General features: G+C 48.1%; 1 protein-coding gene across 1 annotated transcript; it reads right to left on the reverse strand.

Moving 5' to 3' along the window:
* Nucleotides 1-446: 446 nt before the first annotated feature.
* Nucleotides 447-10,388, reverse strand: usp46 (ubiquitin specific peptidase 46). The gene is made up of 9 exons (XM_084444207.1): nt 10,105-10,388; nt 8,339-8,419; nt 5,620-5,833; nt 4,506-4,744; nt 3,685-3,761; nt 2,581-2,664; nt 2,268-2,465; nt 2,076-2,154; nt 447-1,321 (listed from the first exon to the last, which is right to left on the reverse strand). The coding sequence occupies exons 1-9, from the start codon at nt 10,138-10,140 to the stop codon at nt 1,220-1,222; spliced, it is 1,110 nt and encodes a 369-aa protein (XP_084300333.1). The 5' UTR covers nt 10,141-10,388; the 3' UTR covers nt 447-1,219.
* Between the last annotated feature and the right edge of the window lie 1,398 nt (nt 10,389-11,786).

The following is an 11,786-nucleotide window of genomic DNA, read 5'->3' on the forward strand; positions in this document are numbered from 1 at the left end:
TCAGTAGTTCTGCTCTGTGTTCCGCCGGTCAAAGTCCGACCGTCTCTCCTTTGATCTCTCATGAGCGTATACACACGCTTTGTCCAGCTGAGCACGCTCTGTCCAGCTACGCACACTCTGTCCAGCTACGCACTCTGTCCAGCTACACACACTCTGTCCAGCTACGCACTCTTCAGACTATATTAAGCCGTGTTCAGAGACCTGCCGCTTTCGAGATTCAAATCTTGCAGAAAGACCGGCGAGACCCGCGCTCCAAAACCGCCGTCTCGTCGCGTGTCGTTATACACGAACGGGTTCTATGACACTTCAACATATGGATAGGAGGAGACGGGATTCAAACCGACGACCCTACGATCATTGGACGACCCGCTCTACTACTGAGCCCCAATAAATAGGGGAGGGGAGGGCGTCTAGATTACACAAGGGGCTTCCCATCCTGGCTGGTGAACACTAGCTCGATTGTAGAAGATGGCGACCATCGGGCCGATCATCCGTGGGACTAGATAGACAGGATCCGTTTCAGCTTGTCTAGAGGTTCCTCCACACAGATCTCACTGACTGGACAGTGACCTGCACGCACACGCGCACACACACACACACACACACACACACACAGACAGACACACCCTTCATCCGTGTGAAATGCATAGATAATTTATCTCACGTTCTAACTTTAACTCATACCCCTGGGCAGAACACAGAGACGTCTATGGGCTGGACAAATGGTGGAATCCTCTCACAAGAAAGCCCCGGAAGGATCCGTGAACGTGTAACGTGTAATGTGAAAACAGATCAACCACACAGACGTACAAATTACACAGTATTTGGGCTGGTCCCGGAGGGCCCTCTGGGGGCGCCTGCTGACCCAGGGAGAGGGGCTTCTGCCTGGGCACCGGAGCTCCAGACCTGCCCCCTCGATGGAGGACCACACCGGCCTGGGCTTTTGTTGCCTTCACATTGTTGTTGCTGTTTGCTTGTTTGTTTGTTTGTTTGTGGTTCTAAAGTGCAGTCCAGATGCAGGTGACTGAAGGACAAAGAGAAAAAACCCCAACAGTTTCCGTAGTCTTCCTGGCACACCCAGTGCAGGAAGAGAAGGGGATGATGGGAGATGAAGTGCAGGTCGCCCCAGAGGCTGCTGGGACAGGGAATGGTGTTGGCACACGAGGTCCTGAGGAGAGGTGAGAGTTCACCGTCTCTCTCCTCTCTCTCTCCAGACCGGTCATTCTCTGGACTGGTAAAAGAGGATGTATCCAGACTCAGAGTTCTTGGAAATGTCAGAGGTCAGGCCATAGAACTCCTCAATGGCCTGGGCGTCTATTTTCTGAGCAGACAAGAGAAGGAGAGAGAGAGTAAGTATATTTTATATATTTTTTTGCACCTCTCACAGACTAGTCTGATTCAACGGGTGTAGGTTTTGGGGATAAGCCTCGTCATTTGTTTATTACTGCCCAATCAGTGGCGCCCGATTTATTTGGACGGCCAATCCAGACTACGAGAAACAACAACCCGCAACAACAACAACCGCTCCTCCGAAGACGATTGTGATCTTAACATTTGTTGATGTTAATAATTTTCGGCACTACTTTAGCGACATAGCTTTTTCATATGTCATGCCAATAAGATTTTTTGAATTTGATTGGTTTAAACAAATACAGTGTTTCCCCCCCCTATTCCTGAATGGTAAGGAGTCCATCCAGAAGGTTCTCCAGCGCTGGTGCAGCGTTAACGGAGTGTGGAGAGACAGTTCTGGCTGTGCACCACTACTCACAGACACGCCGTCACAAAGCGCTTCACAGAATTAAAAACAGACAAAAACCTGATAAAAGTACAATGAATTACAGAGACAGAAATATTGAGATATAAAATAAAAGTACAATAAAATGAGAGACAGGACATGAACGTGGAGATACGGACACGCGGGCTAGGCAAATGCCAGTCTAAATAGATGAGTCTTTAACTTTCGTTTAAGGAGAGAGATAGAGGATGAGCGTGAATGAGGTACGAGCAGGCGGGCGCACTGACCAGAGCACCTTGACAGAAGAGAAACAGTATAAAACACGTACACACACACGTACCTCTACAATGTCGTCATCAAACAGCAGCCAGAAGCCATGGCTCTTCACTATGGTAATGTAGTGACCTCTGTTGGGTCCGCTAGGGGCAGAAACGAAGTGTGTGAAAGTGTGTATATGAACGAGAAATACAAACAGAACACTACAATATACAATACACATAACACAACTTCAATGTGTGTGTGTGTGCCTTACCTCCCACAGTGGACCACCACGGCCACCAGGTCGTACATGCGGTCCAGGTTGATGGCGTCCCCGGACGTGTTGAAGAGGCGGAGCTCCAGCGGGAAGACCACCCGATAGGACAGCTTGGTGTAGCGGTGCAGCTGCTCCATGTACTTGAACCGCTTCAGGTGCAGCGCCAGGATCATAGGAAGCTTCTTCACACGCATGCTACACACACACACACACACACACACACACACACACACACACACAGGTCACACACAAAATCTCACAATCACAAACACATACACACCCCCAGCAACAGAGCGTGATGACCACTGACCGTTTCTGTGCCTCCTGCTTGCTGCAGCATGTCTCACAGTAGTATTTGTATTCACTGCACAAGGTCTCTGTGTTACTGAAGTCCCTGGAGAGGAGGAGGAGAGGAGGAGGGGAGAGGAGGAGGGGAGGAGGCCAGGTTAGCAGCTCTGACACCTGGGAGGCTGGCCTGCTCTGAGGCTGGCTGGTGTGTGTTTCATTTCATTTCATTTCAAACCTTTATTTATACTCGTAAAGCTCTTTTATGTTTCACTCATTTGCAGTGATTCTCAGTTGATTGTCTGAGTTCTCACAGAGACAAAAATATCAACAGAACAAATGCAATATACAATAATAATAATAATAATAATAATTAAACACAGTTACAGGTCAAAGTATAAATCTATCTATCGAGAGCTCGTTTGTTACTGAGACTGGGTTACTGATGTGTTATTCTGAGTACCCAGAAGCTCTCTCTACGGCAAGGACTTCTGGCAACAAGCTATGATATTCATAGACACCAATAAGAATCTGATCAGAATTTCAACTATATGCTGATTGGCCCGCGCAGATAGTGAACTGATTTGGCCTCTGATTGGTCACTGACCACAGATTTCAGTTTTGCAAACGAGTCCTGCACTCTAGCGAGCATATCTGGCACACAAGGTGCCATTTCTTTCTTTCTCCCACGTTAACTCTCACTCACAGAGGTTTTTATTAAACAAATGGCAAAGTGTATTTGCCATTTAATCATTTAGTATACTGTCAATTAAATAATGTTCAAATGCAGCTGGATTTGAAAGGTAGGCTAATGCACCGGCTCCACCCATCTAACCATGTTTTGTGGTGTATGACTCCAGACTACTGATGTCTTACTGAGACAGTGTGTTACCGATGTGTTACATGAGACAGTGGGTTACCGATGTGTTACATTAGACAGTGTGTTACTAATGTGTTACCTGAGACAGTGTGTTAATAATGTGTTACCTGAGACAGTGTGTTACTAATGTGTTACCTGAGACAGTGTGTTACTAATGTGTTACCTGAGACAGTGTTACTGATGTGTTACATGAGGCAGTGCGTTACTGTCTGATGTGTAACCTGAGACCGTGCTAATTTGTTGCGTTACCTGAGACAGTGTGTTATTGATGTGTTCTGCTCCACGTCCACAGACAGATCCAGAAAGTCCTCGTCTTTGCTGCTCACCTGTCAGAAGGGAGGGCACTATTACTTTGCTCATTTCAGTGACTAACACACTAAACCTACCCCTGCTACGACAGTACGGAAAGGGCACGTGCGCACACACACACAAACACACACACACACGTGGGCTTGGTGATGCTGGCACAGACACACGTGCGGGGCACACGTGCGCACACACGCGAACGCACACACATGTACACACACACACAGATGAGGCCTGAGAGGCGCAGGCTTTGATGTGCAGATGGAGCGGTGTGTGTGTGTTTTGTCTTTGTGAATCAGAGAGCCTTCAGCATGGTGCTGAGGTTGTTTAGGCCACAACCTCAACTCCCTCTGCCCTCTGAGGACAATGCCTCCAACGTCATCCCGGGGGAGAGGGAGGTCAGACCCTGCGAGTCACTCTCTACTCTCTACGCAGAGCTGATCTCTCGGAGCACGACCCCCAGCCGAGCACCAGCTGAGGGCACAGACACACCGAGGGGAGGCGGCAGGAGTCCGGCTTCTTTTTCGAAAGGTAGCAATAATTCTGCGTCTTGGTCGCTGTTCCTTACGTGTGATTTAATGGTAACTAACAACGTTACCAGTGAAACCGTGGCCCTACTTTTTCTTTTAAACCACAGTGCGTGCGTTGGCCTGTGCGTTAGCAACGCCGCTGTGGTACACAGACGGACCGCCCGTCAGGATTCACCCTCTGCTGTCCCGACTCAAAGACGACGGATCGCGTCGTTAGCGCGGTGCCGCACTCACCGTCTCGCAGTTCAGGCAGCGCGTCTCGTTGGTCAGCGTGCCTTGGAAGATGTCGTGCACCCAGGTGGGCTCGGCCTTGTTCTCGTTGTCGTTCTCGGCGGCGGCGGTGATGCCGTTGTTCTTGAGGCGTCCGTTCTGCCTCTCCTGTGTCTTCTCCTCCTGGAGGATGTCGGCCACCGTGTTAAGCAGGTAGTTGAGGAACTCGTGGGCGTCCTGCTGCATGTAGTTATCAAACAGGTCTGCAGGGGGAGGCAGAGAGACCCGGGGGCTGTTAGGGGCAGTAGTGAGGTCGAGGGTATATGGCGGTGTACAGCGTATACTCACTTTGAATGGATACATATATATATATATATATATATATATATATATATAGCCACTTAACCACCACCACTGATGTACATACAAACTTCAGCAAAATATCAGCAAAATGGCTACCGTTACCACTAAACCACTGGGAGGGCCTGAGGCGGTGTGGCTAGTCATGTTACAGGAAAGTCAAGAGTGCTTCGCTTCAGCTTCACACACACACACACACACACACACACACACACACACACACACACTCACACACACTCACTCACACACACTCACACACACTCACACACTCGGGGGGAGCATGCCTACAGATACTGTGTGTGAGAAGTGAAAGCAGAGAGGCGACGAGGGAGGGAGAGAGGAGGCAGCTGACCGAGGCCCGGCCCAGACAGAGACGGCCATTGTTCAGTCGCACAAAGAACTTCCTGGAGTCAAGACGGCTACGAACAATCTGCCTCTGTTCCAGCCTGGCGTTCTGAGCGACCTCACCGCCGACATGCACCTGCCCTTCACCTGACAGCCCCTGCCGCTGACGCTCCTCCTACACAGCAGCCAGACAAAGCTGGGCACACCCTGGGCCCCGGGGGAATCCCCCCGCTCTCAAAACACCCGACACTTCCATGCCGTCTGACGTCGCTACCGGCTGAAGTCACAGTGCTACTCTGTTCCGGTTACTTCTCCACTCTAGCTGACCTGTCTCGACCCCGGGGGCCTAGACGGAGGTCCGGACCCATTGGGTTTCCCGGGGGTCTTTGGGAGGGGGAGTGGGCGATGGGGGACGGGGGTGGGGGGCTCTCACCGTTCTCCTTGCGCAGGCGGGAGATGAACTTCTTGGGCGGGATGACGCCCACCTTCTTCTTCTGGGTAGCGATGCTGTGGAAGAGGTCGGCCAGGCAGGTGAGCAGGTTCTCCCTCTTCTTCTGCTGGGCCTTGTAGGCCAGGACGTTCTCCCGGAAGGGCCGGCAGAAGTACAGGGCCTGGAGAACCGAGTTGCAGTAGCACGTGTTTCCAAACTGAGGAGAGGGATGGGGGGGGGGGGGGGGGGGGGTTATCACTGGAGCTCAGAGTAACGCTAGCCCTTTCACAGAGATCCCCGCCATAGTAGCCATGTTTCCATCCACACGTTTTATGCGAATTAAGTTATATCGAATTAAAAATGCCTTATGGAAACAGTAAAATTCGATTAAAAGTCATGAAAATCGACAAAAAGTTTGTACTGTCGATCTCATCGGATTTTCTCTTGTTCGATAAAAGTCTTTTGTGATAAATGCTTTATCCGATTTAAAGCTCTAGATGGAAACGCACGTTCACCGGCTTTATTCGCATTCATATTTTTAGCGATCCTCACACAATTCGATTGACAAGTGGATGGAAACATGGCTATTGACGCCCACGAGTGTGATTTTCAATAGCACGCCGGTGTTCCGGATTCAGAGGTGCGATCCTTTTTACGCGCAACCGTTGCTACAGTCACTGTCAAATGAGACAACAAGCTGTTGTAGCCAGGCTTGGCTGTATTTATGGGCCCCAGCCCGGTTTAGATCTGAAATGTTCTTAGTAAGTTGGCTGTCTATAAGTAAACTAATTCCTAGTTGTTTGAATGAGAAGAGAGTTTTTCTAACGAGAAGAGAGTTTTTTTTATGTGCGGGATTTAATTGACTGGTGATAAAAACAGAAATGCAATTATTTTAAGCAGCTTTGGATAGAAGTGTCTGCTAAATGACTGTAATGTAATGTAATGGAACCGTGTTGAGTGTCTGCTAATCAGTGTGAGTGTGTGAGTTGTTAGGTTGTTCTGACGCAGGTGCTAGCGACCCCGTCATATGGGTGACATCACTAACGACCCCGTCACATGGGTGACATCCTTACAGGTTGTGAGGTGAAGAGGGCAGGCAGCCAGCCCACAGCAGGATGTAGCAAGAACAAGACTGCCTCCATTGTTGTTGGTTTCAAAGCAACACAGAGGAACAATATTGCCAACTTGGCCAAGGTTTAAAGTTCTAACATTATATTATAATACATATAAAGAAAACACAAGAAGGCATCCAAAGTAAATGGATAATGTGTGTTACAATTTTTTTGCACCGGACGCAATTGCCAACTTGGGAAACAGGGATTGGTGTTAAAATAGAAAAAAATGCTGAGAACACAAAAATGAGGTAAAAGTGAAAAGGTGGTGAAGTGACAGGAGGGCAGCAGCAGGCCAGCACGACTCTGCGGGTTCTGGGGTCACAGAGAGGTTATGGTAAGATCTGGTGACGATTGGAGTGCAGAGTCAGACCAGGTTCTTGTAGGAGGTGGAGGTGACTGCGAGTGGGGATCAGGTGCAGTGATGAGGAATGCGGATGGGGTGCGTCGCGGAGCCGTGCTGTAAGCTCATTTCTGCTGACTCAGCAAGAGTGCACGCCGGCCCCGGTGGCGGGGGAACTCCCAGCGAGTCCGGGCGCCGTACGGGGTTTTGTGCAGGACGCGCAGGGGGAACCGGAGGTGGAGAGGGTGGGGGCGAGGTGGAGGTGCGGATGTGGGGGCTGTAACGATGTGGGCTGGACGACGCATGTTTAGATGCACGTTTAGCAACAAAATAAAGCGGTTTTCTTATGACGCTGCCTGTGAGTTTTAGTTTGAAGTTTGACAGCTACTATCCCCCAGTCTTTACATTCCATTAGTCATTTAGCTGACACTTTTATCCAAAGCGACTTACAATAATTGCATTTAACGTAGGAAAAGCCAATGTACTACTACTTGCCAGAACCCATAAGTGCATCTCCTTTCTAAAACATGTGACTAAGAGCATAATCTAGTGCTGAAGGCAAAGTGCTTAAGAGGGAGGATCGCAGTCTCCTCTCGGATACCCCTTGGTTTGTTTACATTTTGAGAAAAGAGCATATTGTTTCTCCCGACTCTCTTCTTATTTGCAAATCATCAAAACATCACACCCCTTTCCTGCCGTGCTGGCTGTCCCTGTCCCCCTGTCCCTTCCCCTGGCGAGACGGAATAAAGAAGCAACAATCCCTGCTTGAAAGCTGCGCAGGAGGAATTTGTGTAAACATGGAACGAAGAAGCCTGCAGCGGAGGTCTTCATATAAACAGAGTCTACACCTAAATGGGAGAATTGAGAGCACACCTGCATCCATCAGCCAGATGGATGAATCTGAACTTAGCTCGACTCGGCAATGAACTCAACAATGTTCTCAAGTCTGCCGACTTGGCCGGGCGGCAGATGGGACAGGCAGAAACAGGAAAACCACACAGGACGGGAGCTCTGCGTCTCCTCACGCACACTAACACACAGGGCCTCGCTTTCCGGAGAGGGCGTGTCAACTGATAAACAAGGCAGGATCGGATTGACAGGCCAACAGAACCGGTTTTGTTGGCTGCACCAATAGCGTCAACACCAGCTGTCCAATGCGGATGGGAGCGTGACTCACTGAGCCTCCAGGAGGCCTGGGTTGGAAACAGGACACCTGCTATGATCAGCACTATACATATGACAGAGGGTTGATGTGAAGAACACTTACGTTGACCAATCCAAAGTAGTGTTCATTGATTGGAAACTGCTCCGGACCAATGTCTTTCTCCAGAGCAGAGGCATTGGTGCCCTGTGTGTGTGGGGGTGACAACAAAGAGAGGGAACATGATCTCAGGTGAGCTTTGTCAAAACAAACATCCATCAGGCATGATAATTAACCTACACATCCTGATAATCGTCTTCATCCTGATACCTGAGTAAACACCTATTGTTCATTGTTTTGCCCTAGACATTGCTAGTCATCCAGACGAGTGGAAGAACATTGATGCATCGAAGCCATTCATAGGCAATCATACAGTGTAGTTGAGTGGAGTAAACCTCACTATCAACCTCCTAACTCAGGGAGATAAGTATTTCATTGTGGATGTTCAAGAGCATTTAACATTCTGTGGTGGTAGAGACAGGCCACTTATCCCCTGACAGGAGCCATTGATGCTTCTCAGAGCTCCAAGCTCCAGATGAAACCATGGCTTTGTTGAGAAGACATGAGACTTCGGAAAAAGACTGCTTTTGATTTTGAATGGGCTGTCAGTTTCTCTCAGTCATCAGAGCAGACCAAAATACTTTTCTTTGTCTGATGTAGACTAGGCTTTATTTTTCAGTTCTGCACGTGCACACACACACACCCCTACACCCCCCCCCCCCCCCCCCCACACACACACACACAGTTCCTCATAATTGAATCAATCCAAACAGGTGATGTACAGTGTACGCCATCTGACTTAATAGTGGTTCATGTGAATAACACTAGAGCTAGCTGTCCTAGCCAATAGCGTCAATAACAACATAAACAAGGCCAGAGGGGTAGAGAAGTAAGATGAGACCAAACAAATGACTGTTTCCCCAAATTTCCCCCCCAAGGGGTTATTTAAGTATCTGACTGGATCCTTAACACCATCAACCTGTGTGCGGCTAAACACTATAACACACACATATATATTTATTTGGTGTTCCTAGACAACCAAGGACAAGCTTTGAAATAGACCAGTAATAACGTCTTTGAGCAAGGTCATCCCTAATATATGGTGGAGGAACACTAAAAGATGCAATAAATGCACGGAGAAATACTGCAGTTCAGAGTACCAGACAGTTTAACAGCCACTGTAATTCAGAGAGAGAGAGAATAGGATGATGCTGATATTGCTGCAACCTTCCAGTCCCACACATGCATATGGCGGCAGCAATATCAGCATCATCCTATTCTCTGCCACAAACAGCATGGCACAGGCGAGACGGTTGCCTGTCACCTCTCTGGCATAATGGGACCATTAGCCTAGATTCCGATGGAGCATGCCCATAAAATAGGGGTTAGCTAATTAGTCATTCGTCTGTAGGGATATTTTTCACTGTAAAGTAGTTCTCATATAGGACCTCACCAGCATGTATCAACTCGGTCGTGACTGAACATAGCTACACTTCACTACATGGTGCTGGCAATGGGAGCATCGCCAGCAGTTCATGTGTCATGCCATGGATCGCTAGAGGCCTTAACAGTGATGACTAGCTAGCTAACTAACGTCCCTCCCAAATAAAACCATATTAGCTAGCTAACGTACCTCCCCCATACCATTTTTCTCGAATCTCTCCCAAGCAAGGAATGAGTGTGGCTCGCTTGACAGATCGCTAGCCTCGCTACAGAGCACTAGCTAAATGGCTAGCTAGACAGTCAAATTCCAGTGAGTGACCAATATCATACAAGGTGCATGCCACTGACTGCATGCAATCGATAGCCTAATGGCTCGCTAGCTTACTTACCATATTACAAATGGAGGCGATATTTCTGACAGTCATTTAGGTTACAGGGTCCCCCTCACCGTCATCTTTATAAAACAAACATGATTTCAGAGCAGGACAATGTTGAGAAAAGATATGAAGCTTATTCACACAGCCGCGTCGAGAGGCCAGGCTGCAACCCCAAACCAAGTATAAACGGAGGCGATGTCTCGGAGACAGTCCTAGCTAAATGACACAACGAAAATAAAATAACATTCAACACCGGGATTACTTCATTGTAAATTACTTTTACAATATCCTATTGTTAAAATGCTAGTTAGATGCACGAGTAAATAGAAAACAAACGAAGTTGCAGCAGGTTGATAGCTACGGATTACAACCACAAAATAGCCCGCCCACTTATGAGAACAAGCGGAGCTGACTGGTCGAGCGCACCACATATTTGATGGACAGAACAAACAGACCAGTAATTCGCTACGGTTGGTGTTGCTTGTCGCAGCAGCCACCAATCATCGGAATTCGACGAGAGCAATGGTGTTAGGGAATTGAAGTTAATGTTGGGAGTACAATCCTATGTCCAGCAGCATCCTATTCTACTGCTGTTTTAGGTGCCTCAGTTTTTCCAACTCTGTGCTCCCTTCTTGACATGTATGGGCTGGAGATTATAGTAGTGTGTAATAGTAGTACTAGCAGCAGTAGGCTACTACCAGTAGTGTATAAAATGGAACATAGCAATCATGAGAATTGCACTGAAGACAATGGTCTGAGTAGCCTTAAATTGAGGGACAGGGTCCTGTCTAAGGACAAGATATGATCTTCTTTAGGTCCACTTTGAAGACTGACTGAGAAGAAAAGCACTCCCAGCCATGCCCTGTGGCCTAGCAGAGCCCCCCCCCCTGGGGTGGTGGTGGTGCTGGTGGTGGGGGGTCCATGGGCCGCTAGCATGCCCTCTAAACACCAATTAGACGGCAGTAATGAAGAGGGAGGAGGAAGCAGGGTGAGGAGGGGGGAGGGAAGGTGAGGCCTTTATCTGGGGCTCAGCAGGGGGCTCTGGATCCCCAGGTCTCTCTTGCTTTCACAACACTTTGTCAACAATTATCTCCTTACCATTTACATGGAAACAAAGGGGAGGGGAAAGAACAAGTAAGAATAAATAGCAAACTTCAAGAGAAATGGGAAAATGAAAGAGATAAGCACTAAGAAACAGAAGTGTTGGTGTTGTCAGTTCGTGGTGGGGGAGAGCTGGGAATTGATCGAGATTAAATCAGGTTGTCAAACCTTATTGTTGTCCTGAGCTCTGGAATGTTCAGAGTTTATTTGGTTGCTTGTTGATTGGCAGGTTCTCGTATGTACCCGGGTTTATTTATGCGTATGTTAGCCTGACAAGAGAACAATAATACATAGTGCTGCTGGTGGGTTCTGTAGTCACAGAGCTCTGTACAGAGTATTCTCTGACACCCTTTCTCTTCAGGTCAGCTGCTGATTGAAGTAAAATGAAATGTTTTTCTTCTATTCGGAGAGCTTTTAGGTCAGCCATAATTCATGTTCGTTAGACATTTTCTATGTGACTAACGAAGGATTTAAATAACATTAAGGCTTAATGGGTTGCTTTTCTCACTATAATAGCGGTAATAACTGTATTTTTACTCATTTTTAATGGTGAACCTCTTTCTTCTGCTGTTTCTGGAGTGGTGTCTTGTCGT

Source organism: Borostomias antarcticus (assembly GCF_949987555.1).
Source record: "Borostomias antarcticus genome assembly, chromosome: 10".
Lineage (NCBI taxonomy): Eukaryota > Metazoa > Chordata > Actinopteri > Stomiiformes > Stomiidae > Borostomias > Borostomias antarcticus.

Bases quoted from the DNA above. Each gene is read 5' to 3' on its own strand.
- usp46 (XM_084444207.1), bottom strand. From the start codon at position 10,140: ATGACTGTCAGAAATATCGCCTCCATTTGTAATATG. The intron at 3,762-4,505 runs GTGAGTGCGGCA...CCCTTCTGACAG, and splicing joins GCTGCCTGAACTGCGAGACG to GTGAGCAGCAAAGACGAGGA. The intron at 2,466-2,580 runs GTCAGTGGTCAT...GTGTGTGTGTAG, and splicing joins AAGCAGGAGGCACAGAAACG to CATGCGTGTGAAGAAGCTTC.